This window comes from Astatotilapia calliptera, chromosome 4 (genome assembly GCF_964374335.1).
Source record: "Astatotilapia calliptera chromosome 4, fAstCal68.1, whole genome shotgun sequence".
Taxonomy (NCBI): Eukaryota; Metazoa; Chordata; class Actinopteri; order Cichliformes; family Cichlidae; genus Astatotilapia; species Astatotilapia calliptera.
This window is the reverse complement of record NC_137425.1, coordinates 2,326,849-2,354,422: the sequence shown is the minus strand read 5'-3', so window position 1 is coordinate 2,354,422 and position 27,574 is coordinate 2,326,849. Positions and strand designations below refer to the sequence as shown.

General features: G+C 41.2%; 2 protein-coding genes across 4 annotated transcripts in view; one reads left to right on the top strand and one right to left on the bottom strand.

Annotated features, from left to right (window-relative positions):
- Nucleotides 1-5,405: 5,405 nt before the first annotated feature.
- Nucleotides 5,406-13,106, bottom strand: LOC145428224 (uncharacterized). 2 transcript variants are annotated; one of them, XM_080300085.1, is made up of 4 exons: nucleotides 12,948-13,106; nucleotides 8,362-8,493; nucleotides 7,918-8,047; nucleotides 5,406-6,787 (listed from the first exon to the last, which is right to left on the bottom strand). In XM_080300085.1, the coding sequence occupies exons 1-4, from the start codon at nucleotides 13,102-13,104 to the stop codon at nucleotides 6,517-6,519; spliced, it is 690 nt and encodes a 229-aa protein (XP_080156211.1). In that variant the 5' UTR covers nucleotides 13,105-13,106; the 3' UTR covers nucleotides 5,406-6,516. The 2 variants fall into 2 exon arrangements, with proteins under 2 accessions (XP_080156211.1, XP_080156212.1); XM_080300086.1 differs by having other exon boundaries at nucleotides 12,968-13,097.
- A 1,018-nt stretch (nucleotides 13,107-14,124) lies between these two features.
- Nucleotides 14,125-27,574, top strand: part of ift70 (intraflagellar transport 70) — an 18,746-nt gene continuing 5,296 nt past the window's right edge. For both annotated transcript variants that reach the window (XM_026163972.2, XM_026163971.2), the window contains exons 1-12: nucleotides 14,125-14,309; nucleotides 14,673-14,738; nucleotides 15,731-15,940; nucleotides 18,529-18,585; nucleotides 18,715-18,850; nucleotides 19,446-19,550; nucleotides 19,649-19,777; nucleotides 22,353-22,402; nucleotides 23,771-23,923; nucleotides 25,990-26,055; nucleotides 26,186-26,239; nucleotides 27,286-27,351. In XM_026163972.2, coding sequence (XP_026019757.2) covers nucleotides 14,262-14,309; nucleotides 14,673-14,738; nucleotides 15,731-15,940; nucleotides 18,529-18,585; nucleotides 18,715-18,850; nucleotides 19,446-19,550; nucleotides 19,649-19,777; nucleotides 22,353-22,402; nucleotides 23,771-23,923; nucleotides 25,990-26,055; nucleotides 26,186-26,239; nucleotides 27,286-27,351 — 1,140 coding nt within the window. In that variant the 5' untranslated portion in view covers nucleotides 14,125-14,261. The remainder of the gene's footprint in view (nucleotides 14,310-14,672; nucleotides 14,739-15,730; nucleotides 15,941-18,528; nucleotides 18,586-18,714; nucleotides 18,851-19,445; nucleotides 19,551-19,648; nucleotides 19,778-22,352; nucleotides 22,403-23,770; nucleotides 23,924-25,989; nucleotides 26,056-26,185; nucleotides 26,240-27,285; nucleotides 27,352-27,574) is intronic.

The window sequence follows — 27,574 nt, the reverse complement described above, 5'->3', positions numbered from 1 at the left end:
CCCAACCACTGGTAGGATTTCTGGATGTCAGCCACCTCTGCCCGTGGTACATACCATGCAAGGGACTGTCTTCTCATGATGGTTCCTCCTCATTCTTGGGTTTCTGCTGCCTGAAGTATTCACCGAGCACATGGTCAGTAGTGGCCATCTTCCTGATGCACTCATGTATGTTTGTTGTCTCAACCTGGACCATGGTTGTGACACTGACTACTCCTCTGCCTCCCTCCTGCCTAGTATACACTCTCAGGGTGCTCTGCTGTACTAAATCCTTTAATTTTCTCCTTTTTTAAAAGCTATGGTTTTTACACTGATACAACCTGCTGGTGTGCAATTGCAGCTTAAAAGCACAAAAAAAATCAGAGGGGAGATTTCCCCCGAGCAAAATCCTTCATGTTCCTGAGTCTTGATTGTTGTTTTCTGCCAGTGTTTTGGATTTCTTTGTTGTTGAACATTGTTACTGGTTTTTGTAGTCTCTCCCTTTTCTGAGGATTGTTTTTAATGTTATGTTTCACCGAGTAATTAAAGTACCTTTTTATCCCTTTACCGCCCTGCCAGTCCTTCTGTGTTTTATCTGCACCTGGGTCCACTTTATTTGTTTCATTGCACACGTGACAAAAACACTAGCATGCCAAGTAAAACGACTGTAATATAATGAAAATGACTACAAAGAGAAACAAAAATACCACAAATGGATGCAAAAGACATATTTTGTCAGAATGCAGAGATGACACGCTCTGCTGCTCACGTTCAGCAGCCGACTCCAGGTGATGACTGAAGGCTCGCGGCTGATTTAAGAGGATGCACTCTTCTCAGATGGAGGTGATGCCTCACTCTGACCTCAACATTAAGTCAAGGCTGGCCTGAGAGATGAGCTGTAAAATCAATAGTCACATCTGATTCAGAGAGATTTGTGACGCACAGTAAAATGTGACTGCCTTTCAAATGAGGTGTCAAAGGTCAAAGTGCATTTGCAGCAGCAGAGAGGAAAAGGATAAAGAGGATTTCCTGCTCTGAGCTGGATGAAAATAAGAAGAAGAAAAACAAAAATCACGTTGCAGATGTCTCAGGAGAAAGTTTCAGTGAGAGCGGTGATTTTCCTTCAGCCATACTGACACCAGTGCAGTGTGTCGCTGACACCATAAGGCATGAAATGTGGTATTGATCTGGAGCTTCTTTGACACTGAATTATATGTAGGACAGCTGAAGAGCTGCAGCCAGTCAATCCACTCATGAACTGATCAAGTGAAGCAAAGCAATAACTCTGTGTGACCACGAATTACAGCATGAAAGTGAGTGCCGGGCTGGAGTTTTTCTTTCCAGCACCTGCTCTCATGTTGTATTCATCAGGTGATTCAGCCAGCTGTCAGCGAAGCGAGTGAATCTGGAGTTCATGGCTTTTCTTCGGAGCCGCCTCAAAACAGGAAATCCCAGCGTGTCTGTCTGTTTATATCGAAACAAACATAAAATCATTTCGATTAATGCACAATTACGGTGAGCTTGATTATTTCTACGTGTTATTCCTGTGAGATGATTTGCAAATTCTGAACACATTTTAATGACCACCATATAAATCACTGATTTTTGCTTTCCACAATAAGCAGTAAACGCTGCTTTTCATCGATTTTGAATTTGGGGTTTTTAGAGACCTGGAATCTAAATGTGCGTCTCTTAAAAACACTTTGGGTCAGCTTATGTTTCAAATGTGTTAAATGATAAAAGAGAATAATATTCACTGGTGGTTCCAAGTTTACTGTGTGCAGGGTCGTCTGTCTCTCTGTGTTGGCCTCTCGCCCTGTGGCAGCTGTACACCAGTCATGACCAGTGTTGGTTAAGTTACTTAAAAATAGTAATTAGTTACTAATTACTGATTACCTCTGCAAGAAAGTAATCCAGTTACTTTACTGATAACATTTAAACCTAATTCCAGCATATCAAATAAAATAATGTTTTTCAAATAGATTAAAGTCAAACACAGCAAAAAATAAATAAAATCAAAGATTCAGCAGCACCGAGTCCTGTCAGTCTTAAGTCTATTGTCACCTGTTTAGCAGGAGGAGGTTTGCCCGGTGCCGCAGCGGTCGTGTCAGTGGGGGGATCCGGGGGTTTCTCTGTGAATGTCAAATGTCACGGGAAAGTAATGGTAATCTAATTACCTTTTTGCAATCTTAATCCCTTACTTTACTCGTTACTTGAAAAAAGTAATTGGATTACATTAACCCATCTGTGGTCATGACTGAAACATTATTGTCATCGGTATATGAACTACCTGGTTATTCTTCACCTCTATGAAAGGACTGTGACCTCCGACCTCTGTGCTGAGTCTGGGGGTTTCCTTCCTCCTGTCTTTGTTTCTTTTGCTGCTCGTTTTTTCTGTTTGGTTTCCTGTCGTTATATAAGTTGGTGATGTTGCCACAGCAGAGCATCTCCTTCCAAAACTCATCACTGCTTGTAGTGTTTTCAACTGCAGATTTGAGCACCTCGATGCTGCCACGTCATGAGCTCATCAGTGCCTTGGCCGGACGAGATAACAAGTACTCGGTTAAATTTAAGCATTTTAATGTTTTCTCACTCTGGGACATCAAACCCTGTGTGTCATAACTGCACACAAAGCTCTGAGCTAAGACTTCAGTGTTTACAGATACACAGTAAACAGAAATACAGAAACTTTAAACGACATTTGGCTTTTTAGCCCGAGTGTCAAAAGGCTTTCTGCAGGTTCTTATTTATCTTCTGCTAGAATGGAGCATTTCAGCTATTTTCATAAGCAGCAAAGAGGACACGGAGTCACAGGAAGTATTATAAGAGCGCTAAAATAGTCATTTGTAAGTGCTGCAGTTTATATTTTGTGTTTTAAGTGGCTGACAGCCACCACAGTTGTGTCACCCTTTAATGTTCCTTTCACACAGTTTCATCTCCTCTGTTGCCTCCCTGTGTGATCCTTCCCACGTCGTCTCCTGCAGTGAATCAGAATTGAGAGCAACCACAGATTACACACAGTATGTTATAGTACGGGATTACTGAAGCCTCTCTCCGTGGCTCTGATGTAATGCATATGTGGGTCACGGCTCAGAGACCCACTTACAGCCGAGTTTTAGTGTTTTGTTGCAAACACTTTTGAACTGAAGCCTCTGATGGATTACATTTCAAGGTCCCAAATGTTTAAATTTTAAGTTAGGTGCAAGTTTGGAAAGACTAAAACAGCAATGAGAACACAGAAGATTGTCCTGCACTGTTATGCTGCACTGTTGCATGTACTGTGTCATATATGTTACACAGCAATTTACACACTGTTTACATGAATAGTATAAAGTATAAGTATAATGAAGCTGATGCATGGTGTGTAGCTCAGTAACAGCTGGCAGGTTCACTTCTTCTTGCTTTATGTTGTGCTAGAAGACGGTTGTTGGGTGACGTTCGTAATGAGAGGATTTTCTATTTTTAATTCTATTTTTAAGCTAAGCTTGTGTTGCTCAATAAAAGAGACATTTCTCAGGAACTCTGTCAAAGGTAAAATCATAAAAACATGTAAATCAAAAGTAAATTATATTATAAGCCGGACAAATCAAAACTTTTCAAAAGCAAAATTAAGATTGCATTCAATTAAAATTGTTACAAAAATTCTGAAGAAACAAACATATTAATAAAATAAAATAGAAGTCTATCAAATTAAAATACCGGACACAATATAAAGCAGATATATAACTACGAAGACTGACCCTGATCAAGACTTCAGTACACATCAGTCTGTTCTGCTTGTTTGATTGCTCCTAAGATTAAATATTTTATGGTTTTACCTTTAACAGGGTGCCTGGTGGAAAAGCCTCAGAGCCTCCACTTTTATCTTTATGGAACCAGCTTCCAGTTTGGATTCAGGAGACAGACACTATCTCTACTTTTAAGATCTGGCTTCAAACTTTCCTTTTTGCTAAAGCATATAGTTAGGGCTGGACCAGGTGACCCTGAATCCTCCCTTAGTTATGCTGCAATAGACGTAGGCTGCCGAGGGATTCCCATGATGCACTGGGTGTTTCTTCTTCACTCACTATGTATTAACAGACCTCTCTGCACTGAATCATATCTGTTATTAACCTCTGTCTCTCTTCCACAGCATGTCTTTATCCTGTCTTCCTTCTCTCACCCCAACCAATCACAGCAGATGGCCCCGCCCCTCCCTGAGCCTGGTTCTGCCTGAGGTTTCTTCCTGTTAAAAGGGAGTTTTTCCTTCCCACTGTTGCCAAAGTGCTGCTCATAGGGGTCATATGAGTGTTGTTTTTTTCTCTGTATGTATTATTGTAGGGTCGACCTCACAATATAAAGCGCCTTGAGGCGACTGTTGTTGTGATTTCATGCTGTATAAATAAAATTGAATTGAATTGAATCTTTTATTTGTTTGCTCATGTTGGATGCTGGGAGTGAGCGCGGTCAAGACATCTTTTAGATTTTAGCAGAAAATGCTCTTTTAGAAATCAGTCTAAAGGCTGTTAGAGGCAACTGAGATTTAAAAAACACTTAAATTCTTTTAAAGTTGTGATAAAGTCCTTTTAAACATCAGACTTGAAAGGTTTGAGATCCACACTCGACACGAAGGTTGGAGTTCTCTGCACCACATGAAGCTGCCGTGATGCTGTTCACTCAGAAGCAAGGCAGAGATAGACGCCAACAGGTAATAAGGGAGAAAACACACTGAAAACAGCCGGTCGCAAAACAACCCAAAAGATCACACTGTCACGTTCTGAAAGCTGCTCTTTGAAAACAAAAGCATGAAGATTTTCTTTGGCTGCTGTGTGGCGACAGCTAAGATAACAGCCTTATCTGAGGTAACGTGTAAAAATATTTTAAATTACCAGCAAGAACCCATCTTACTGGCAGTTCTTTGTTTCGCATGTTTGTGCTGTTATAGGGTAAACATGCACATATTAACATACGTATGCTACGATCAGTATTATAAGATAAATTAGCAGTGCCTGCATATTTCCTGAAATGTTGCTGAAGTTCATGGTTTTCTGTCTTCCAGCTGCTGTCTTCGGCTCTGTGACCTCAGCTCCTTGTTGCTCCTCCCACTGCAGAAAACTCAAAGAACTTTCTCCGTCCTCGTCATTTGTACCATTGTGTCATTTTACAACAAAACAGCTTTCTAATGTCTACATGGAACGTTTAAACCCCCAAAAGACTGTCTCTGTACAGTCCATGCATACATCTCAGGCTTGCGTGCAGAACCGTCCCATAATGCATTGCGTTAGTGACGTCACAATTAGCGGTTATATTCAAACTTCACTGATTCTTTGCTTTAAGACTATTACAGGAAATCTACTGTCACGCAGTTAAGACCAAAGCTTTATTCTGAGCTTTGCTCCTCAGATCAAACGAACCTCGTTTCTGAAGAAGTCCACAGCAGAACTCTCAGCTGAATGCAATAAGTGAGTTTATTTGCAGGTTATATAATGCAGCAATAGGTACAAACCAGTAAACATGTTTGTACAATAAGCAAGCAGAGTGCAGACACAGGAAGGCTTGAATAAGGCAGCATTATCTTGATGATTTTGGTGGGTTAGACTTTTGTGTCCAATTGTTGATGATATTTTAGTAAAATGCCAGAATCTCTGAGTATTCAGTTTATTCACCAAACTGTGTCTTCAAACCTGATCTTAACCTGTGCAGAACAGGTTAGGCACAGACGTGGGCTGATACTTGGAGTTGCTCCGGATCTGGAACCAGGAAGTTTCGGAGGATTCTTTGATTCTTTATCATTGCAAGAAAGGACAGTCGTCATCAATACAAAGTAAAAAGTGGAAGGTGTTGTTGTGATGTTCTCAAAGACAAAAACTGATCTAGATCCAGGTATCCTTCTGGATCTCCAGATTCTGCTTTCAGGTGAGCTTTGCTTTTTCTTTCATTTTAAAAATAATCTACACAAAGAAAACCTCAACCAGGTCAGGGGTCAGGGTCATCAGGTCATCAGGTCATCAGGTCAGGCCATTGTGTTCTTTTATAATGTGTTTAAAAACAGCCCATTTTTGTTCTTTAGGCACCAGAATAACACGTGAAGAAGCAGCTAGCTGGTCATTTATTAGAGTTTTGTTTTAATTTGACATGTGAGCTCTGCTTGGCTTTGAGGAAATTAGAAAACTGACAGGTATAATGGAGGTGAGCAGAAAGCTCCAGGCCGAGGGCTGCGGGGACTCTAAAGAGGTTAATACACCCATGCAGGTGAGATCTCACCTGATGATAAAGATGATGAAGAGGTTCTGAATAAAATAAAATGTAAAACTCAGTGCATAGAGCACATTTGTTTAGTTTCTCTGTCGACTAATTGCATATATTAGCGAATAATGGCTGATTTGGCATTTTTCTGAATTTTCAAATGAGAGTGAGAGATGTTAGATCTCCCTATAAAAAGCTGAGCTATGCAGAAGCTCATAATATAGTAAAGCCTGCTAAAAAGAATAGATTAGCTTCAGACACAAACAGCCTGAGAAGCAAACGTCAGAGAGGAAAAGCCTCGTCGTAGCCGTCCGGTTAGGACGAGGCAGGGGCCTTTTTCCTCATCACCCGCCTCTGCCTGACGACTGGAGCCACAGCAGTGCCAGTGTTGGGGTTGGTGCTGGCGCTGGTGTTGGGGTTCGGGTTGGTGTTGGTGTTGGCGTTGGAGCTGGTTGCGCGGCTGGTTTTGACCTCATCGATAAAAGTTTCTATGGCGGTGAACTTATCGGTCAGATCGCCCAGACGAGTCTTGAGGGCGTTGAACTCTTTGAAAAGGTCGTCTAAGGCCTCAGACAGCGGCTGGATCCTGAACACGGGGCGAGTGGAGACAACATAAATCAAACACACACGCAACGCTTTAGTTTCCTCTTCATCCTGTGCTAGTAGAGATTGCTGCCTGCTCGCCACACACATAACTTTCACTAAAAGTCTCTTTGGTAGCACACGTGTGATCCTCGCTGCAGTTAGTGCTCCCTGTTCTAGTTTAAAAGTCTTTTTCTTGCAGGTTTTACATGACATCTGTAATTTATGTTCATGTCTAGTTACCCAGAAATATAGGCTACAAAGTCTTCTTTCTTTATACTCCTGTTGCAAACTGCACACTCTCTTCTCTCATTGTGAGTGGGTGTGTTCCTTAATGTAGACATTTATAAAGCAAACCATGTATGAAAGCGACCAACAGTCCAGGATCAATCACAACATCAAACTGTGGGTTAAAGTAAGATGACAAACACAGACTTTGATCAGTGGATCAGCAGAAAAACTGAACTAAAAGACTTTATGTAAGAAAATTAAATTTGAGGGAGAAACATGTCTGCAGCTGTGCTTATGTAACTTCTGGACCACAGCGATGTCTCGTCTGCTGACCTGCGGTGAGCGGCAGGAAGCTGCAGAGTCCCCCTCTGGAAAACTGGAGCTCCTTTCGGTCAGTTTCTATTTTGACGTTTAAATTGCCGTTTCAGCTGCAGCTTCCTCTGACGGCATCGGCCGCAGAGCGTACCCAGTAAACCCCCGACTTCATTTTCAGCCCCACGGCTAAACCGCATTCCTGTGGTGCCTCTCAGAGACTGTTTCGCTTCACTCACGGGGAACAGTTTGCTCGTTCGTTTACACTCTTCTGTTACTGTCATGGATTTATGTAGTGAGAAAAGACCCAAATATATGCTTTCTATTTCAGCCTCTGTTTGTCTTGATGACAGCTTTGCACACAGTTGTCAGTGTACCGGCCAGCTTCATGAGCTCGTGCTGGATTTCTGGACTTCTTTGTGCACCTATCAGCTGTGCAAATGGCAAAATTCAGCTACTGCATTAGTCGCATTATGGCAGGAACACTCAGCTAAAAGGAACAGTAGATCTGAACTGTAAGGCACATCAGAGGTTTGTGTGCCGTGGGATTTTGTGGCGTCATAAACGAATAAATGAGACCCTCTCTCGTACCTGGCGTAGTCCGGCAGGAGAGACTGGTGGTCATTCTGCAGGAGCCCTTTCATCTGGTTGATGATGTCGAACCGCCAGTTGTCCAGAACCTCGGTCAGGTTGGCCACATTGCGCATGTTCACCCTGTCAGCTGGGACAGAAAGTCACAGCACTGTTAATTTTCAGCCATCTTCACTTTGTAACGATTAGTGAGAACACACCATAATAAGCCCCAGAGGTCCTGTTTACTTCAAAATAAATTCAGATTCAAGGAAGCTCCTGTGTGAGCCTCTTAAAGGAGTATTTCATATTTTAAGACACCAGCTTGGAACCTGCATGTACAGGTTTAACAGGCAGGCTTTCTCTGAGCAGTGTGATCTTTCACCTCTACCTTTGACCTCATCATGATGGACCCTGCACTTGACCCTTGACCCAGAGTAAACAGAGAGTAATCTGGGTGCTCACAGCCTTCCTTGAAGTTCCATTCGTCGGTGGCTTTGGACGCCGGGCGTCGCCTCTGGGCCAGCACCGTCAAGGTGGAGCCAGTCAGTACCAGCAGCAGCACGCTCAGCTTGGAGGCCATGATCGCACTCGCACCTGCAGGCAGAAGCAGCAGATGATCTGATGATGAGGAAGAGTGATTTCAATCCATCTGAGCCCCACTTTGAGCCCTCAGTTTTAACATTACCACCCTGTTAAATCGATGAATAACTGTTGTCCAGCCCAGCACAGAGGTTGAAACATATTTAACCCAAAACATGATGGTTACATAAATCCAACCAAGTTAAAATGGAAATACTGAACAGATCTCAACCCTCTGTAGTCTCATCAGTGTTGGCATCTTTAGAAGCATCCTGTGTCAGAGACCAGCACACTGATCTGTTACTGCGAGTGTGGTCTCTTTACAATCACGCCATGAAAAGCCTTCAGTTTTACGGTATTAGCTTCTCTCTCAATAAGTGAATTTAAAGTCCTTCTCCAACACAGCGTCTCGAATAATCAGGCCCCGTGTGGTCTTAAACACCTCGTTGTCTTATCCTAACAGAGCACTTGGAGCTGAACTGCAGCCAGAGCCTCCAGCTGGGTGAAATTTCTGATCAGACAGTTCTGATAAACACGCTGGTTGTCTTGTGCGAACTTGTTTTTATCATCTGTTGAACACCTCAGTTATTCATGAGTCCTCTGCCTGAGCACATCCTCTCTTATAAACAGTGTAGGAAGCGACTGCGAGGCTTCTCACAGGTCCTCTCAGAGCTCCCGCCGTGACACTGTCCTCTTTACACCGGCTCTACAAAAGGTTTAGGGTTCAATTTAAAAATCTGGTGATCACACACAGAGTTATTGATGACCAGAACTTCAGCCATAAATAAGTACTGGATCTCTGAGGTGAGCTGATCAGTGCTGGTTAAGGACAAAAGGAGACGTGCGTTTGAGGTTGTGGAACTTTTATTACACTTCCAGAAAAACACTTTTAGTTTTTTAACCTTTTTTTATCTCATAAAACATTTTGTGACTTTTGCTCTTGTAAAACAGTTTATTTACATATAAACTTTAAACGTTTGGGTCCAGCAGACAGACACACGCTCTACTTTTAAGATTGGACTTTTTTGATAAAGCATACAGTTAGAGCTGGATCACGCAACCCTGACTTTGCCCTAATTATGTTTTTCTTGTCCCTCTAGCACGGTTGGTTTTTTCTACAGATATGTAGACATATGAAAAGTTACTGTTTATCATTAACTGACTGGAGCCTTTCTCTGTGGTGTTGTTGTTGCCTGCACGCTTTCAGAATCAGAATACTTTATTGATCCCAGAGGATATTATGCTTTTTATGGGTTCCTGGGACACTGGTTCCTGCCCAGTCCAAAGACATCCTTGTTAGGGTTAACTGGTGATTCTAAGCTAGCTGTTAGTGTGAATAAGAGTGTGTCTCTCTGAGTTGGCCCTGTGATAGATTGGCGACTTGTCCCAGCTGCTCTCTGTTTCTATAAAGCTTTAAATGCCACTCTGTTCCTCTAGAATAAACTGTTGCATTACTTTTCATTAGTTCCTAACATATAAATACACTGCTCAAATAGAGGAGAGAGTTACCACCTACTTTGACCCCTGTCTATTGCCTTAGAGTTTTTTTGGTTTTTTGGAGGTTTTTTTGTTTGTTTGTTTGTTTGTTTGTTTGTTTGTTTGTTTGTTTGTTTTTACACCTATAGTTCGTTTACTCTGGTCTGAATCAGTTGACAAGTTTGTAAACTTGTAGTTTTCCGTGATTTGATTTCTTTTCACACAGAAAAATCCAAGCGAACTCCAAACGAGCCAAAAGGAATCAGTGCAAACCACGTAAGAATCTTCAGTCTGCTGATTGGCCAGATGCGTTTGAGGCGGGAGCAACAAAAGTAAATACAGGAAGAAGATGCTGCACTCTCAAATGTTGGAGAACACAGAGAATTAACATTCATTTCACGGATAGTTGCTAGCCCATACAGACCTTTCACCTCGCTGTATACCAGAACACAAAGCATACACTGCCATTTATTTCTTTATTTATTTATTTATTTATTTTGCTCAAAATTGCAACGTACTCCTGCTAGGAGTCAGAAGTCAGATCACTTCCACATGGTAAATGAACCTTCTCCTCCAAAGCATTTCGGTGCAGTTGCTTTGCTCCGCACCCAACTGCGATTACTGCGATTACAACTGTACAAATGAAAAGGATAAACACCGCAGGTCTACCTCAGAACAGAAGCCCCGCCCACATTCTGTTGATAAGGGGCAGCTAATCAGAAGAAAGCGGTGGAGGAGCCCCAGTATGAGATAAAGAAGGATTATTTTGAACTGTGACTCATGCAAAGCTGCTCTAAAAATTGAAAATGAGAAGAACTGGTCCTTTCAAATCTTCCCCTTGTGTTTCTTTGTCTTATTTCAATCATTTAAATGTTGACATGTGTCCCACTTGTCTCTTTTAATCCTTGTTTATTCTGCTCTGCTTTGCTTATTTGCTGGCTTTACATGCAGACGCAGCTTTTCTTTTGACACCTCGTTTTTTATTGAGCACTTTAAATAATTTTGCTGTGTGAATATTGATTCTTTGACTGGGTGATTGATTGATTTAGAAATAATTGGCAACAATGGTTTAACGAAGGCACTCTAGCAATTTAATTGAATCACCAGCAAACCACCAACGGCTCAGCATCACACCCAAACGACTCAGACATGTCGATAAGTTTGGTTGTTTGCATGGCATTAAAATAATTGAATCGTATATTCAAGCTGCTTCTTTGTGCTCAGCCTTATGAAATGCAGATTGCCTCCTGCTGAACTGCACAATATCTGTCTGGAAACATTGCTCTGTACGGCCAAAGCGAGTTTGCTCTAGAGATTTGATTATTCCTCAGCACTGTGTAAGGCCTTGTGTGGCTTTACTACCACTGTGGCTATCAATCCTAATAAAGCAGAGAAAGGAAATCTAACTACTGAGTGTACAAACTTCCAAGTCTTCCAGGCTTGTCAGGAGTGGAACACAGGAAGAAGCGATAAACTCTCAGCTCCTGCAGTCAGCTCGCATTAAAGAGCGAGTCCGAGCCCGAGTCAGAGCGCCGATGCACAAACCAGACCTGACAGAGCGACTTAGAGGAGAGCTGCAGAGGCACGCCGAGTACAGTCTACCTCAGCAGCTTTGTGTTTGTTCCGCACATGCCTGCAAAAATACACAGAGGCAGCAGCAGACTATACAGCCGGCCTTCCTGCACACGTGTGTTTAAACAGAAATAAACCTGCCGTTAAGCTCAAAGTGAAGCGGACGGGGTTTGAAGCCATTTCAGGGATCATTCTGGTTCATTTCAACCAGTGATGTTTTCCATTGGCTCTCTCTGAGAAGACTTGTTGGATAACAAAGTTTTTTGTTTTACAGCTGTAGTCGTCTTTTTAGAATACGTGTCTGTACTTATCATTTGAGTTTCTTTTGAATCATTCATAAACATAGCATCCTGGGGAGTATCTATCTAACTATCCAGCGAGTTTAAAATCACTCGTTTTTGGACTGTCGAAGGAAAACAGAGGCCCTGGAGTGACTCCACACAAACTCCAAATAAAGGCAGCATACTGTGCACATATTATACATAATCATAAAAATCACCAGCAGCACTCATAATTAGTGGCCTGGTGTTGAGCGATGCCAAAATATGCTTTCCAAAACCTGTATTGATTTTTGTATTTGCACATTGGTGCATCATCCAGCGATCAGAAGAGGAACTGCCCCTTTAAATAAACTCTGTCATCAGGGGGGAAAAAACACTTATGTAACCAGTGTTTTTATTAACTATGACCCAGTCTTTCTTCATCTTTGAGCTGCCTAATCATAGCCACACAGACTGAGTGCCTTCAGTACAACAGTTCCTTAAGTTACCTTGATTTTCTCTGAAGGTCTACCAGATTATTTTCATGCAAACCCATCACTTACTTAGGACTCAAACATATCCTTAAACCAATGGAACACACTTGACCACCCGTAGTGCAAGTATACACACTCCCACAGGATCCAAAGAAGATAACCACACACACAAACAAACACATCTTTTTGCCTTCGTCTCTGCTGCAGTTTTTCTCCTCAACATCATTTTAAGCCACCAAAATCTCACCAGCTCCAACCAGTCTCAATCTGGGAACCATGAAATAAGTTTGGCCTCGCAGTGAAGAAAGTCACATGGAAACATTCCCAAGAGTTTTTCAATATTACAACGGCAGATGCCAGATTCATGTACATGCTCTGCATTAATAAAGAACCTCATTCAGGTGCATCTCAAGTATGCATTAGACTTATGGAGCTCGAGCTTTCATGCAGCACGAATACAATAAGTGTTTTCTTGCAAAGCAAAGTAGCAATGCAACAGTTTTTAACAAAATAACGCAAAACAAGAAAACAAGAAGAAAATATAAAGAAAATGTAAAAATAATACAGTTTAAAAAAAACAGAGCCCTCTGATAGTGCTTCTCTTCCTTTTCTGAACCAGCCAGCTATAAAATAAATGTGAGTAAATGATGGATATTTCTGCACATACCTGCTAATGTTAATATGTACCTGTTGTTTTGCAGCTCCTCTGCTGCAGATCTTTTCACTCGTCCCAACAGAAGTGAGTGACAGGCATGCAAGAAGTGCAGAAAGTACCAGAAGGAGAGAACGCAAGCATAAAACACACCCCTCCTACACACAAGCATGCATGCACATGCATATAAACACTAAAAAAAACACTTCACGTTCTGAAACTCTCTCACACACACTCGGCATCAAACCTTTCCTCCGTCATTATGGAGGCCCGGTGGTCAGCACACTGTGGTTTGGGTTTGAGGCGACACTCCAGGTTTCATCTGTTTTAGCCACTGTTTGGTGAGTATATTTCCTTCTCCTGAATCCTTCAGATATGAGATCATCTGTGGATTTTACCAGCCTGTGCTTGTGCTTTGCTGAAGGATAAGAAGGAAAGAGAAAAACAGAGAGACTTTAAGAGAGACAAAACTAGAGACATTAAGTTGTAAACGTGTAGAAGAACAGCCCTACAAAGCACAGGCCCAGGAGCACAAAGGAACAGAGATCCCTGGTCAGTGATGATTGTCAGTATTTCTTGCTGATAAGTAAATCAAACAATCACAAAGAGACACAAAACACCAACAGATAGACAGAAAATTTAAAAGAGAAGCAAAAAAATTTTTTTTTAAAGTTATAAAACAAAAGTTACAAAACCAAGTTAAACAAAGAACAAAGACACTCAAAATTCTTTAAAAGAGATTTAAGGAAATTCATAAAGAGAAGAAAGTAAATAAAGAAAAACAAACAAAAAACACATGCAAAACCAATGCAAGCGGGAAGACAATGACTGCAAATTCACACACGCAGGCTCAAAACTACTAACGATTTGTAAAACTGCCAAAAGGCGACGCAATATATGAGACAAGCTAAAACAAAACCAGTACAACTAGAAACTAGAAGGACACTTAATATAAGACATTCTTTGTCAAACCAAAGGGGGAGAAGCTGCAAATGAATTTAAACACTATAAAAATGCCACAGAAAGAAAGAAAGAAAGAAAGAAACTTAAAGACAGCAGGAAAGTTTTATATTTTCTACGGGACGGTGATTGTCTTTGTCCAACAAGTAAATAAAGGTTCTAGAAAAAAAATACGTTCAAACTGTAAGGTGATTGGCTGTTACATACGCCAGGCAAATGTCCCTTTCCGCTCTCCTCCGTTGCTAAGTAACAGCTCCTATGCTCTCCGTGCTTCGCCAAGCAGAAGCTAGCTAAATGCTACGACCCAGATTATGGGAAAACCCGAAGCCACAAGTAGTGTCTGTTTGATGAGAGTGCAGATTTGAAGCAATGACTGCTATAAAAGACGGAGAGTACACGGCTACGATCTACAAACTGGTGAGAATACGCCAAATAGTTAGGGTTCTTAGCTTGTTGAGCTAACAGCTACACAGCGTGAACCAAACTCCATTCACAAATCGTTTATTTTAGTGTTTCATTCTTAATGAAGTACTTATCCAAGACGAATTATATTTTTCTGGAATTGAGATGCACTTTCCGTAAATTCGGCTTAAGTTTAAACTTATAATAAACAGAGAAAATGTAAACTGCAGTGTTTGTAGGTTTGTACCGGTGGTTAATCTTTGAAGTTCTTATCGCTCCAGTCCTTGTAGTTTACTACAAGTGATTGGATAAAGAGAGCGAGTGTTAATCAGTCTACATACTCAAGCTTTTCCCAATAAATATGTGTCTGCGTTGTAGATTAAAGATGGTCAGTATGTGGATGCCATTCACATCCTGAACGGCCAGCTCCAAAAACACACCAAGGTAAGTCTGCCAATCTTCAAGGGGGGAAAGGAGATATGCAACCCGCGATATAAGACTTAAAGAAACAGGAATCCTCTCTCTCTTCCTGTCTCTACTCAACAGTGCACACAGAGAGCTCTGAAACATTACAACTTGATTTTCTTGTTTGTTTGTTACATGGGCTTTTTTTGGTCTGGAAAGCTATTACATACATGTTTGTCCAAATACAGCAATTAATGGGGCTCATTTTCAAGACTTCATCATTGGATCCATAAGATTAATTTTATTATAGTGTCTTGTCATTGATCTGAATTGCTTCACTGTTACTGTGATGAAACTATATTACTTTGGGTAGTAAATTATTCGCTCCCTCATCTGAGTCACTCATTTTTTCCCTTCTAATTTGCTCTGCTCTCAGTACGTTTCTTTCATTATGACTGAAATAAACTGGCTACATCTTTCTTTTTAAATTAGCACATTGTAAGTGCATTTTTGCATATTGCACCTCAGTAAATCTGGCACACTTTCAGTTGTAGGGATTACTGCACTGCTGCAAGACATTGTTTTCAGCTTTGTAAAGTGTAAAGTAAAGTGTGCGTGTTAGTCCCCATGGGGAAATAGTTCCTCTGCATTTAACCCATTCACCCAGTGAAGCAGTGGGCAGCCACCAATGCAGCGCCCGGGGAGCAGTGTGTAGGGACGGTACCTTGCTCAGGGGTACCTCAGGGTAGCCGTTCAGTGGAGTCGAACCCCCGACCTTCCGATCATGGGGCCACTACTCTACCTACTGAACTATCCCTGCAGTTTTGTTCTTTCTTAATTTTTATTTATTGAGATCTTAAAAAGGAAACGGTTTTTAAAATACAGAAAAGAACATCTTAAAATGCAGCAGGAACCCTGGTGGGCTGAAGATGTCTGCATTTTGTGCTCAGACATCCTCAGGTGAGCTGTGTGTTTTTCTCTACAGATGTGCCTCAGCTGGTCACTCTCTCCTCCTTTCACCTGTGTCTCAGTCCAGGGCGGCGCTGTCTCTGCTTGGTTTCTGCTACTATCACATCCAGGACTTCACCAACGCCGCCGAGTGCTACGAGCAGCTCACGCAGCTGCACCCGGAGGTGGAGGAGTACAAAGTGTACTACGCCCAGTCCCTGTACAAAGCTGGTGCTTATCCCGAGGCCACCAAGGCTTCATTTGCACTCGACAACCCCAGCAGCCAAACCAAGGTACAACACACACACACACTGAGCCCAGCTGTGTGTGCATGCGTGTGTCATTTAAATAAATAAACGAAGAGCTGGAAGTGTTGTGGTCCAGGTGTTTCATCATTGCATCAAATTTGTCAGTTTATGAACAATTCCACTTTATTTGTACAGAATTGTTTTAACACCATCTGTTAGATGATCTCCATCACGAGGAACATTTGTTCACCAGACGTGTTCTAGCGAATGCATATGGCCCATAAATGCACAATAAATGAACAAAGGCAAACAAAAATGTTTGTAATTCAGCAACAAGGGCCACACTTTTTATCAAAGTTACAAGAAGGCAGCCTGTGCATCAGAGTCAACCCTCTGAACCCCCAAACCAGAAAAAGTGTCTGGTTTTACAAAAAAATCACAAAAATAACACCATCCATCAAAACCAGAAGGTGTAAAAACAGATGCAACAAGAAGCACTCAGAGCACACAAACCTGCGTCAAGGCAGCTCACTCTCTGGGTGATATTTACTCTGAAGATACATTTTGTATTCTTTGTTCTTTTAAATCTACTTTAAGAACTTAAAGACTTTAGGAAGTTTGTAGTGCAGTAAAAACTAGATACAGGTATCATGAAAGACGTTTATTTTGATTACACTAAAGGACTCGGCAATGAATTATAGGTACAGATTTGTAAGTACCTGAAATTAATTACTTGATCTTATTGTGTAATATTACTACAGTAATATAACTCTGTGTTCCTAACAGCTCATTCTCTTTCTCCTGACAATACTTTATTTAAAGATATATCGCATTTGGGGTCAATTTGAAAGAAACGCAGATGTGAAATGTAAAAGTGAGGTCAGAGTAGCTGTGTCATGATATTTGGATGCAAACTCTAATGTGATATTTAGAATCCCCGTACACCAGAATCACTTCCTAACTGTTACCAATACAAACAAAGGAAGTAGAATTTTAAGCATAATTCTGCACATAAAAGAGATTTGACAAGTTTGACCATGAAAATGAGGTCAGAGGTCCAAAGTAACGTGATATTTAGAATCCTCACAAATGTCTTGCTGTCAGTATGAACAATGGCAATGAGAAACATGGAAGAACTTTGACTTTCGGATCAAACTTTTGACCTTGAAGAAAAGGTCAGAGGTCAGATGTGATATTATGTTTATAATGATATTAGACCAATAAATCATGAAGTTGACCTTGACAACCTCAGTGGGTGTAAGCCAAATTTTAATGGATTGTTAACATGACTCCACTTTACACCCCTACAAAGTTTTATTAGAATTTATTCAAAAGCTGTCGTGTTTACAGACGCATGCAAATGCTACCAAAAACATTACCTCCTTGGCTATTCCGTCATCGATTTTTAGCTTTCCAAAGGTCTAATTCAGGGAAAATTGAGTATAATGACATCTAATTAAATCAAATTCAAAGTTTGGTCTAAAGAGATAGTTAGCATGCTCCCTCCATCTTCCTCCAGGAGATATTTGAAGCGTCAGTGATAAAGCAGGTTCTGAAAATCACCAAAGATATAAATCACAAGAGTCGACGCCCTGATTGTACCTTCAGTGGCTCTAATACGCTGTTGAAAAGGTGCAGGGTAACAACTTGTAAGTTAATCAGTGCAAATTTTCTTTAGCACCATTATAAATCATTGAATGATAATAAGTCAAGCTACGAGTGTGTGTTTGTGTGTATGAATTTAAAACAGCATCATAAACGCCGTTTTATGTGGCGCGTCTCTCTGACTTGTCCAAGACAAACTTCTGCCAAGGCAGAGAATGAAGGCTAATCTATAATCTATGCCTAATAATGTGGCATTTTATGAAAATTAATTTAGTCAGCGTGTCACTTTTAAAGCAAAAATACATCGTTTTCGCTAAACAGTCCCGAGAAGCTAAGACTGAGTCGGCTAGGAGCCATAGTCACGTAACGACAATTTAGCCATTTGCTGGGGCTGAATCTATATTTTTATTCGCACACATACTCCCAAATATATTTTACAGACACAGAAATTTCAAGTTTAAATTTGTAAATTTGCAAGAAAAAATCTCCTGATCTCCTATTTATAAAAAACTAAAACCTACAAGAAAAAAATGGAAACATTGATGATGAAAGCTGGTGACAAATTTTCATACATTTAACTGTAACTGGGTTAGATTTCTCTTATAAATTTACAAATTTACAACAAAACCTTTTGCCGTCCTGTTATGTGAATTATTTTTATTCTGATGACCCACTCTATCCTCCCTTCCTTTGCCCGTGGACGGTTTGTGACATACCTTCAGTGGAGCTATTGCGCTGTTGTAAAAATTAGACCAGAGTAAAAGTATCATCTAGAAGCTTTCTGGGGTTCAGAGGGTTAAGCTTGTTTTGTCCTTGTGATAATATCAAGAAGAAAAGTTCAGAGGTTTTGGAGAAAAGGTCCAAATGTGGGAAAAGAAGCTCATAAAAATGGTTATGGATGACAGTTTGCATTACAGATTACACTTTGTACTGGCTCTTTTTTTTTTGGCCCCATATTAAAATTAGCACTTGGCTGCTGTTGCCGTGTCCCTGTTTTACCTTCGGTTTATTGTCTCTCTCTGGCACAGATGGTCAAGCTGCAGGCCTGCATTAAATATTGTGAGGAAGATTATTCCGCTGCCAAGGTGAGGAGCTTTAACACGTCATCTGTTAACACACGATACCATTTCTGCTCAGTATAGCATCAGATTAATCCTTATTATGCACAGCCAGACACGCCTTCATTAGCGTCACTTTCTGTTGTGTTTTTGTAGTCGCTGTTGGAGCAGCTGCCGCCGGACGACCCGGACTACGTCTACAATATGGGCTGTTTGCTTTACCAGGACGGCAAGTATGAGGAGGCCTGCAGGAAGTTCATGTCTGCCATGCAAGTGCTGGGATACGTGCCAGGTGATCAGTTAAAAACACACATTCAGTAAGCTGTTCTCTATGCACTGACCTGAAATCAAAAGACAATTTATTTACTGTCACTGGAGTGTTTCTGGAAACCCAAAAATATTCACCCGTAACAGCCAATAAGACGACGCTGTCTAACCGCTGGAAGGACGGTCCAGTAACATATCTTCATCTGCTCCATCTCTATAAAAAAGCAATGTTGACCCAAACAGCTCCTCCTGCAGAAATAATCTTGTCCTTCATTTCTTATAGTTGGTGGCGTTGGGAGAATCCACAGTCTGTGGGAGAATCCACAGTCTGTGGGAGAATCCACAGTCTGTGGGAGAATCCACAGTCTGTGGGAGAATATCAGCTGTCTCTGGGTTTTTTGTAATCAACTCCGCACTACTTTTTACAGTGGAAAGGGTTTATTTTTCAGGTTAACCGAAAATATTTGCAGATGAGATGAGTTTCTATTTCTGTTAAACAAAAAGAACCAGAACAAAAACTGGACATGACTTGAATTCATCATACATTTAAATAAAATTGATTAAGATAAAATGATTGTACACCTCTGGGTTTTTGTGTCATTTTTGTCTCTTATTTTCAGCGTTGTCCTACAACATCGCCCTGACTTATTACAGCCTGAAGAACCACAATCAGGCCCTCAAGTATATCGGAGAGATCATAGACCGTGGAATCAAGGAACATCCAGGTAAAAATAGCTGTGATTTTCTCCTCTTTTAGATATTTATTATTTTTAGATCATGTTTTTGTCATCAGCATGAGGGTTGTTTTTTTTCTGCGTACCAGAGCTGAGTGTCGGGATGACGACCGAAGGCATCGACATCCACAGCGTGGGAAACACGCTGGTCCTGCATCAGTCGGCCCTGATCGAAGCTTTTAACCTCAAAGCTGCAATCAATTACGAGCTGAAGAACTGTAAGAACCTCCATCTGTTTCCAACACGTCACTTAGAGAGGTAGTGAGGTGGCAGACGAGCCCGCGTAAAAAAACAGTATTGATGACAACTGTGGCTGTAAAGTGAACCACAGTCAGTATTCAGACACCAACCACACAAGAGCTGAGGAACATCACAAACCTATCCATGCTGTGGCCAATCATAGCTATCTAAATCCTCTGTGAAGACACATGGGTGTGCTGAGAGCTGGTCTTTAGTTTGACTAACCTGACGTTAGCGGCTGTTTCTCACTGTTTACATTATAAAGGATGGATGTGGGTCCTGGGTCTGATAAGAAAAGCCATCGTAAAAGCTCCTTAAACCTTCCCCTCAACCACAGTAAACACTTTCCTGGTGGATTAATCGCTGGTTTTAGGTCACAGTGAGGAGAACAACAAGCCGACGTTAGCTAGCTATCACAAAGTTTTGCTCAGTCACATAGATATCAGTCCGCAGGCGGTTAAAGTTAATAATAACTGTAGTAAATAATGAATAAATGATTAAAGTCTTGAACCATCCCTCATTACTTTATATTTTGATTCAAATGAGCCAGACTTGTATTTTTTAAGTCCTCTTGAACAATAGTTCTCCAGCTTTCTGAAGGTCTTTCAAAGTTCTTATTTGGACAAGAAACAAGAAATGCAGCAAAGATAAGTGTCTGATTGCCAATAGTTTGATTTACTGCCAATGCAGTAAAAGCATAAATGGATAGAAACCATCAGTCCTGGATTGGCCTCCCCAGAGCCCGAAACTCAACATTATTGATGCAGAGAATGAAACAAAGACGAGCTTTGAATGTCCTTCAAAAGCCCCGGAGAACCCTTCCTGAACACCAAGAGAAGAAAGAAACTAAAAATAAAAAAAAATTTGATATTTACCCTGTAGCCTAAAAATATTTTTGCATAGGCCGCAATTATCAAGAAGAGGCCTGTAAAACTGTTTACGCTCGTTGTGGTTTCACATGTGTAAAACCTCACCAGTGCAGAAAAAACAGCGTCTGCGACAAGAAACAAATCCAGAAGTTTCCACTGAGGTGAGTCTGGTGGCCAGGGCTCCTTAATGTTTTAGACCTTAAGAAATTTTGTGAAAGACGCAACATGCCATGGTCATTTATTCATCAAAAAATACTCTGCAAAGCAATGAATAAATGACCATGGACACAACAACTGCACACCAGATTCTCCTATTCAGAGCATCTGTAATAACATTAACAAAGTGCAGTTTCAGTCTGTCTGTTAAGCATCAGGTACTACTTTAAGCAAGCTAAAGCAAAACGTATGCATGTGATTAAACACACTGAAAAAGCCTTTGAAGGAGCTTGTACACTTTTACATTCAATGCAAAAAGTGAGCGTTTAACTTTGTTTGCCAAAAAGGTTAGAACCGAGGGACTCGAACCTTGAACCTGTCAGTGTTGATGACCTGGGTCTTTTTCAGTCCTTTGAATTTTTAACTGATGTATGTGTTGGGACTGTGTTTTCTTACTTGACTGCAGGCTCAGTGCTTGTGTCCTAAACCAGGTCACAGCCGTAAACTTTTCCCTGTTCATAAGAGGAACAGAAACCGATAGAAAGAGATGAAAATCGGCTGCAAGAGAACTTGCAAAGCTTCCTTTAATCTTCAAAAGCAGGGTTGTAGTCCTTTCTTTCTCCACCCTCTGACACATTATCAGACCAAAGCTTTAAAGAACAGTGATCAGAGGACGACATGCAGGAAGGAAGCCCACATCAAACGGCCGGCTCTGTCAGACGGACGGAGAGTCGCGTCACCTGCTGCATGAAATGGATGGAAAGATGTGCTGAACCCAGCCTGCAGGGATGAGCTCAGAAACGTTTTTAGGGGACATCCCGAGCACGTTTTGGCTATATTGGACATTTCTTATTAACCTCATCAACACCACTGGTGCTGATTTGATCTCAGGCTTCTGCTGTCTGCGTGTTGAAGTGTGTTTCAGGAAGATATGAACCCCAAATAAGAGCCACCAGGTCACCGGAAAACCACTGTGAGAGAGGGTTAGGGTTAGTCTAAACACTCCTAGTTTCAGAAACTAGACGTTACTTGTCAGCCTTACAGGTTTTTGTTAAAAGATTTCCAGCTGGGAGTGCCAAACAGGAGAAAATCCTTTTAAAGGGGTAGGTAGAACCTAACAATAAGCCCAGAGGACCAGTGGGATACTTTTAGTCCAATAAGAAGTGATCAGAACTTTGTTTTCCAGAAAAACCTTTTGTAGAAAAACTGTAAATGCTTTGTGGCATGTGTTACAGTTTTGATTTTATTAGATATTGAGCGTTAAATGACAGGTAGGTAGGGAGAGAGAGTGAGGATGAAAATCAGCTTTGCTCATGTTTGAGGAATTGACATCTGAAAACAGTTCCACGGGGCGCCTGCAGATGATGATTATCGATTTTCCTTATGAGGTTTTCAAGACTCTGCGCTGTTTAAGTTTCCCAGGTTCATAAAGTTCATCTCTCAAAGAGAAATTTCTCAGAAAAAAACCTCTATGTGCACTGAAACGACCTGTTTTCTTCTCTGTTGTGTTCCATGTGGATTCCTGCAGTGAAAACAGCTCAGGAGGCTCTGACAGACATGCCCCCGAGATCAGATGAGGTAAGGACCTGAAACTGTTTGCACAATCACGTTTGGAGGCCCCCATAAACACAAATTCATTACTGTTAGGGTGAAGACTTCAATCGAAAGGAAGGAAACGAATGACTCTGTGTTGTTATTCAGTAGTTGTCTGAATTAAGGCTGCCTGGGCTCGCTGAGCCTGACAGCCTGTAGATAACAGAGATTAATTCAAGATTAGAATGGAGACGTAGGTGTGAAGGCTTACATGGAGGTAATGATGGTATTTTTATCATCCTAACATGACTTATTTAAAATTAATGTACAGATGGGACACTGTCCTTGGTCCAGCCTGTCACTGCCTCTGAGTCATGGCTTATGAACAACTAGTGCCCCCTAGTGGAAATCCATGCAAAGTGCACTGAGTCAGAAATACTAGGAAGTGAAGTTTTACCTAAATTTTTTACAGGCTGAAATTAATGGGACCACAGCAGCAACACTCAAATGAAATGGATCCAGAGTGTAAAAAATACACTCTTATTCTAGTCATTTATATGATTTAAAGTGTTTGTTTTTTGTGAATTAAATAATCGGTAGAACAGAACGTAAACACCATCATTTTACTGTTTATCACTATAGACAACCACTCATTGGGCGGGGGGCTTTTTTCTCTAACCTGTGCCTCCTTGTCTCTTCTGTCCTCCTGACTATGACCTGCAGCTCAGTCTCAGTGTGCCAGTTTAAAGGATGTCTCTGTTCCTAATATGACAAAGGGAGGATCAGGGTGCTCACCCTCCTTCGTCCCTCCCACGTGAGATGTGAGCAGAGGAGGTGAGGAGGAGATACGAGGAGAGAGGAGACGAGACAAACACCGTCTAACAGAATGAGGCATCCTCGACTCTGAGCATCATTTTAAATGATGTCAATTAAATATGATGTTTGACATCATCATAAACTGTTCTGTTGTAGCCACAGCAGTTTTTCATGATCTCAGGTGTAACGGTGCTCGTGACATTTTTATAGTCTCGGACACTTTTAATTAAATTCACCACGAGGAGCAAAGTGACCGTTTCCAGACCTGGTGTTTTTGCTCATACACAGAAACAGTGAAGGAGAAAAAGCTTCTTCATCTTTAGAAACTGAAACAAGAATTTAAACAGGCTGTTCAAAGAGTCCTTCTCCCTCCAGCTGTGCCTCTTTTATACACTAACAATAAAAAAGAACAAAATGAGCAACTGAAAACTCACAAACGATGAAAGTTTGTATTTCTGTTGAAGTCTGTACAACTAGTTTTATGTGGTTCATTATAAAAGCAATCAGCCCCGCTTCAATTCGAAAAAGTGCAGTTATTCTTGTACACTCAGTGCAGTATTATGTACTTCATCTCCTATATTATGTCTACTTTTACAGGAACTGGACCCAGTGACACTCCACAACCAGGCTCTGTTGAACATGGACACGAAGCCGTCGGAGGGCTTCGAGAAGCTGGCCTTCCTCCTGCAGCAGCCCTCCTTCCCCCCCGTCACCTTTGGAAACCTGCTGCTGCTCTACTGCAAACACGAGGTAAGCAGCAGTATTTTATCTGAAGGAGACCAACTACAGCAGCAAAGACTCCCACTGACCTGCTAAACGTCAGGTCAAAGATGCTTTTCTTGATTTTCTGTCATGTATCTCATGTTCCAGCGGTGGATGTTCATATTAAACATAAGCAAAGTGTCTGATAAAGTCAGTGTAGCGTATGTACAAGTACTCCCTGTGGGCCAGAAGCTCAGGCTGCTTCAAACACTCTAGTCTTGGCCCTGCGTGACGCCTGTGACGGTATATTTCCTTACTGTGATCATCACATGCAGCTGCTTTTATAACCCGGTGTTTCTGAGGGTCAGTCAGCAGGTTGTCTTAAACGGCACTAAAAACAGCTTGTGTTTCAGACAGATGATGAGCTAAGAGGCTCAGTAAAAAGTACATTTGAATAAAAGCAAAAATATGTGCATAGAAATTAGAACAATGGGATCCTGGTAATTGTTCCTGTTGCTGTAGCAAACCTTGAAAACCAAGGACATGGTTATTGACTTCAGGAAGACATCCCGCCATCCTGCACTAACAGTGGTAAATGGTGCAGCCATTGAACTGGTGGACAGTTATTTGGGGGTTGTTCTTGATAAGGCTCTGTCCTTTGAGTCACATGTTGCTGCTAGAGTGAAAAAGGTTCAACAAAGACTTTTTAAGGAGGTTGAGAGGTTTCAATGTTTCATCTGAAATGATTTTTTATAAAAGTTTTATTGAATCTGTTTTAACTTTCTGTATCATCGCTTGGTACGGTAATATGTCCCTGAATAATAAGACCAGACTTAACAGATCATCCTCTCTTTAATGATTTTCAACTGCTTCCATCAGGTCGTCGTTATAGAGTGCCTGCAGTGAAGACAGAGACATAGATTGTCTTTTGTACCTGCTGCTATTATCATAGTTAATAACACTAAACCATAAGTGTTGTTGCCATTGCACACTGCACTTTTTTGATGAAAAATCTAGGTTGTTTTCTCAGGCTTATATTATATTATATTATATTATATTATATTATATTATATTATATTATATTATATTATATTATTTTGGAGTGTGTATGTGATGTGTTGGTTGTCTGTTTGTTTGTACGGACATACTGCAAATCAATTTCCCGTTAGGGACAATAAAGTTACCAATAACCAATAACATCAATATGAAACGTGCTGTATTCAGCGCTATTTGGACTTTCAGACAGGCTCTTGCTGTGATCCAGCAAACACTGTGGGAAATAATTTGTCCCACTCCACCGTGGCTTTAAAGGCTCGTAACAGCTCAGATTAGTTCAGGTAATTAGGTAACTGAAACAAGCAGTTTTAGCTCACAAAGGTTCAGAAAAAAACATTTTAAAAAACATCCACGTGGCCAAACAACGCAGGAATCTCAGAAACACAAAGGAGCACGAGGAGGGAAACCAGGTGGAATAACCAAAAACTGAGAAGAAGAAGACACAGCTGAAATTTATCAGGGTGTGGCAGAAAATTACAGAGGCGACAGGAAGTAGCTGCTGCAGATTACCAAAATAAGACAGAAGAAAAAACAAAGATAAAGAAAAGTAGACACTGAACCATAAAAGACACAAAAATAAATCTCACAAGAAATTAATCAAGAAAACATCTTTCACAAAAGCATCTGCCACCGTGCCAGTTTAAATAAGACAGATAAAGAATTTCTGACTTTAAGCATCAATATTCAGATCTACTGCTCCAAAAACACAGTTTTACAATTAATTTCTATGTTTTTTCTTTACTTTTCCTCAGTAAATTAAAAATTTCCATACAGTTAGTTTTAATTGGCAGCCCTATAAACTCTGAACAGCTCCTCTCCCTGACAGCGCTCACGCTGACCTCATTATTCAGAGATTTATCGCCGTTCTCCATAAACACCACGATGCCTCTCTGTAGCATGTCAGCAGTTTCCACCAGTGAGCATCCACGCAGGGAGTAACACTGTTTGCAAAGGGATTTGGACTCATGTGGTGTGAGTTCCAGTGGAAAGAGCTGAAAACAAAGAGCTGCAAGTCTTTCATTAAGATGGCATTAACTTCTCTGCTGGACTTCTCACAGTACTTTGACCTGGCAGCTGATGTCCTGGCAGAAAACGCACATCTCACCTACAAGTTCCTCTCCCCGGTGAGTAACGAGCATCCTCAAGAGACCAGCCAGTTGATTTTATTCTAATTAGCACATCTGGTGTAGTGTCGTCTGCACAAATATGACTAGTAATAACAAAAACAGTCATCTGTTTCTTTTTCTTTTTCAGTACATGTACGAGTTTCTTGATGCTTTGTTGACCTGCCAGACGGCACCAGAGGAGGTACGGTACAAAACACCTGACACCTTATTAACAATAGGAAGCTATTTTTAATGATCTGTATAAAATCAACCAAATGTCCACATGATATGAAAGTTTCACGGCCGAAAAATATATTTAAGCTCTGTTTAAACTGTTCTCATTGAAATGTCGACTTCCAGCTTGGACTTGGATTCATGTGCAAGATTTTTCTGAGTCTCTTTGTAATGACTGTAAATGAAACAGATCATTTTAGTGAAGTGGTTGAAATGAGAATTAGTACCTTTACACCTGAGCTGGAAAACAAAGAGAGTGCAGACTCCAGGACGGGGAAGGAGTTTCAGTTATGTGAGGGTGTTCACAAGTGAGACGAGACTGATAGATGGACCAATGAGGACGTTGTAGCGGTCCGTTGTGGTAAAGAGGAACTCTTTATGGCTCAGTCTACGTTCCCTCACCACGAGCTCTGCGTTTTGACTGAAAGCAGCATTGAAGACACATCCGCTTCCTCTGAGGGGTTTCTCGACTCAGCCATAGATTGGATGAGGATCTCAGTCATTCAGTTGAGCTGCTGCTCCACATCGAAAGGAGTCAGTCAAGGTGATTCAGGCCTCTGAATAGGATGACTCCTGGACCCTCTCTAGGTGCTTCAGGGATATCTAACTGGGAGGAGACCCCAGAGCAGAACCAGGACACTCTAGAGAGGTTTTGTAATTTGGCTTGCTTAGGAACACTTAACCAGCCTCCTAGAAGAACTGGAGGAGATGGCTGGGAGGGGGGGGGGTCTTAACACCTATGCTTAGACTGCTGCTGCCACAATCCAGACCTGGACAATCGGCAGAGAGTGTATAGAAGGATGAAATTACAAAATAATACTCGTTATTGGAGTGCTAGAAACATGAACCATAGTACGTTAACCTGCTGAGCTAACCAGTCAACCCTGTGAATGAAACACAACTAATGCTGTGGATGACAGTCAGCTGGAAAAGACCAGTATGATGGTTCAGCATCAGATTTGTTTTTGTGTCTTTAGTATCCGTCATGTTTCATTACCTGCGTTCTTTTTTCAGGCTTTCAGGAAGTTTGAAGAGATGAACGGAAAACTGGCGGAACAGCTACGCAAACTATCAAAGCAGGTTGTTTACCTCACGCTGCTCTTTCTGTCTTACTGCACACAGCATTTTCACACTGCCTGTATTTTATTTTGTGGGGTTATATATCAGACATGCTTTTGTTATAGGAGTGGCGTTGTGGGTTAACTCAGAACTATAAAACGTGGTTTGGAGGCTGGTTGCAAAGGGGCTTGCAGTTGAACTTGCCGATTTCTTGCAGGACAGGATTGAATACAAATAAAATGTC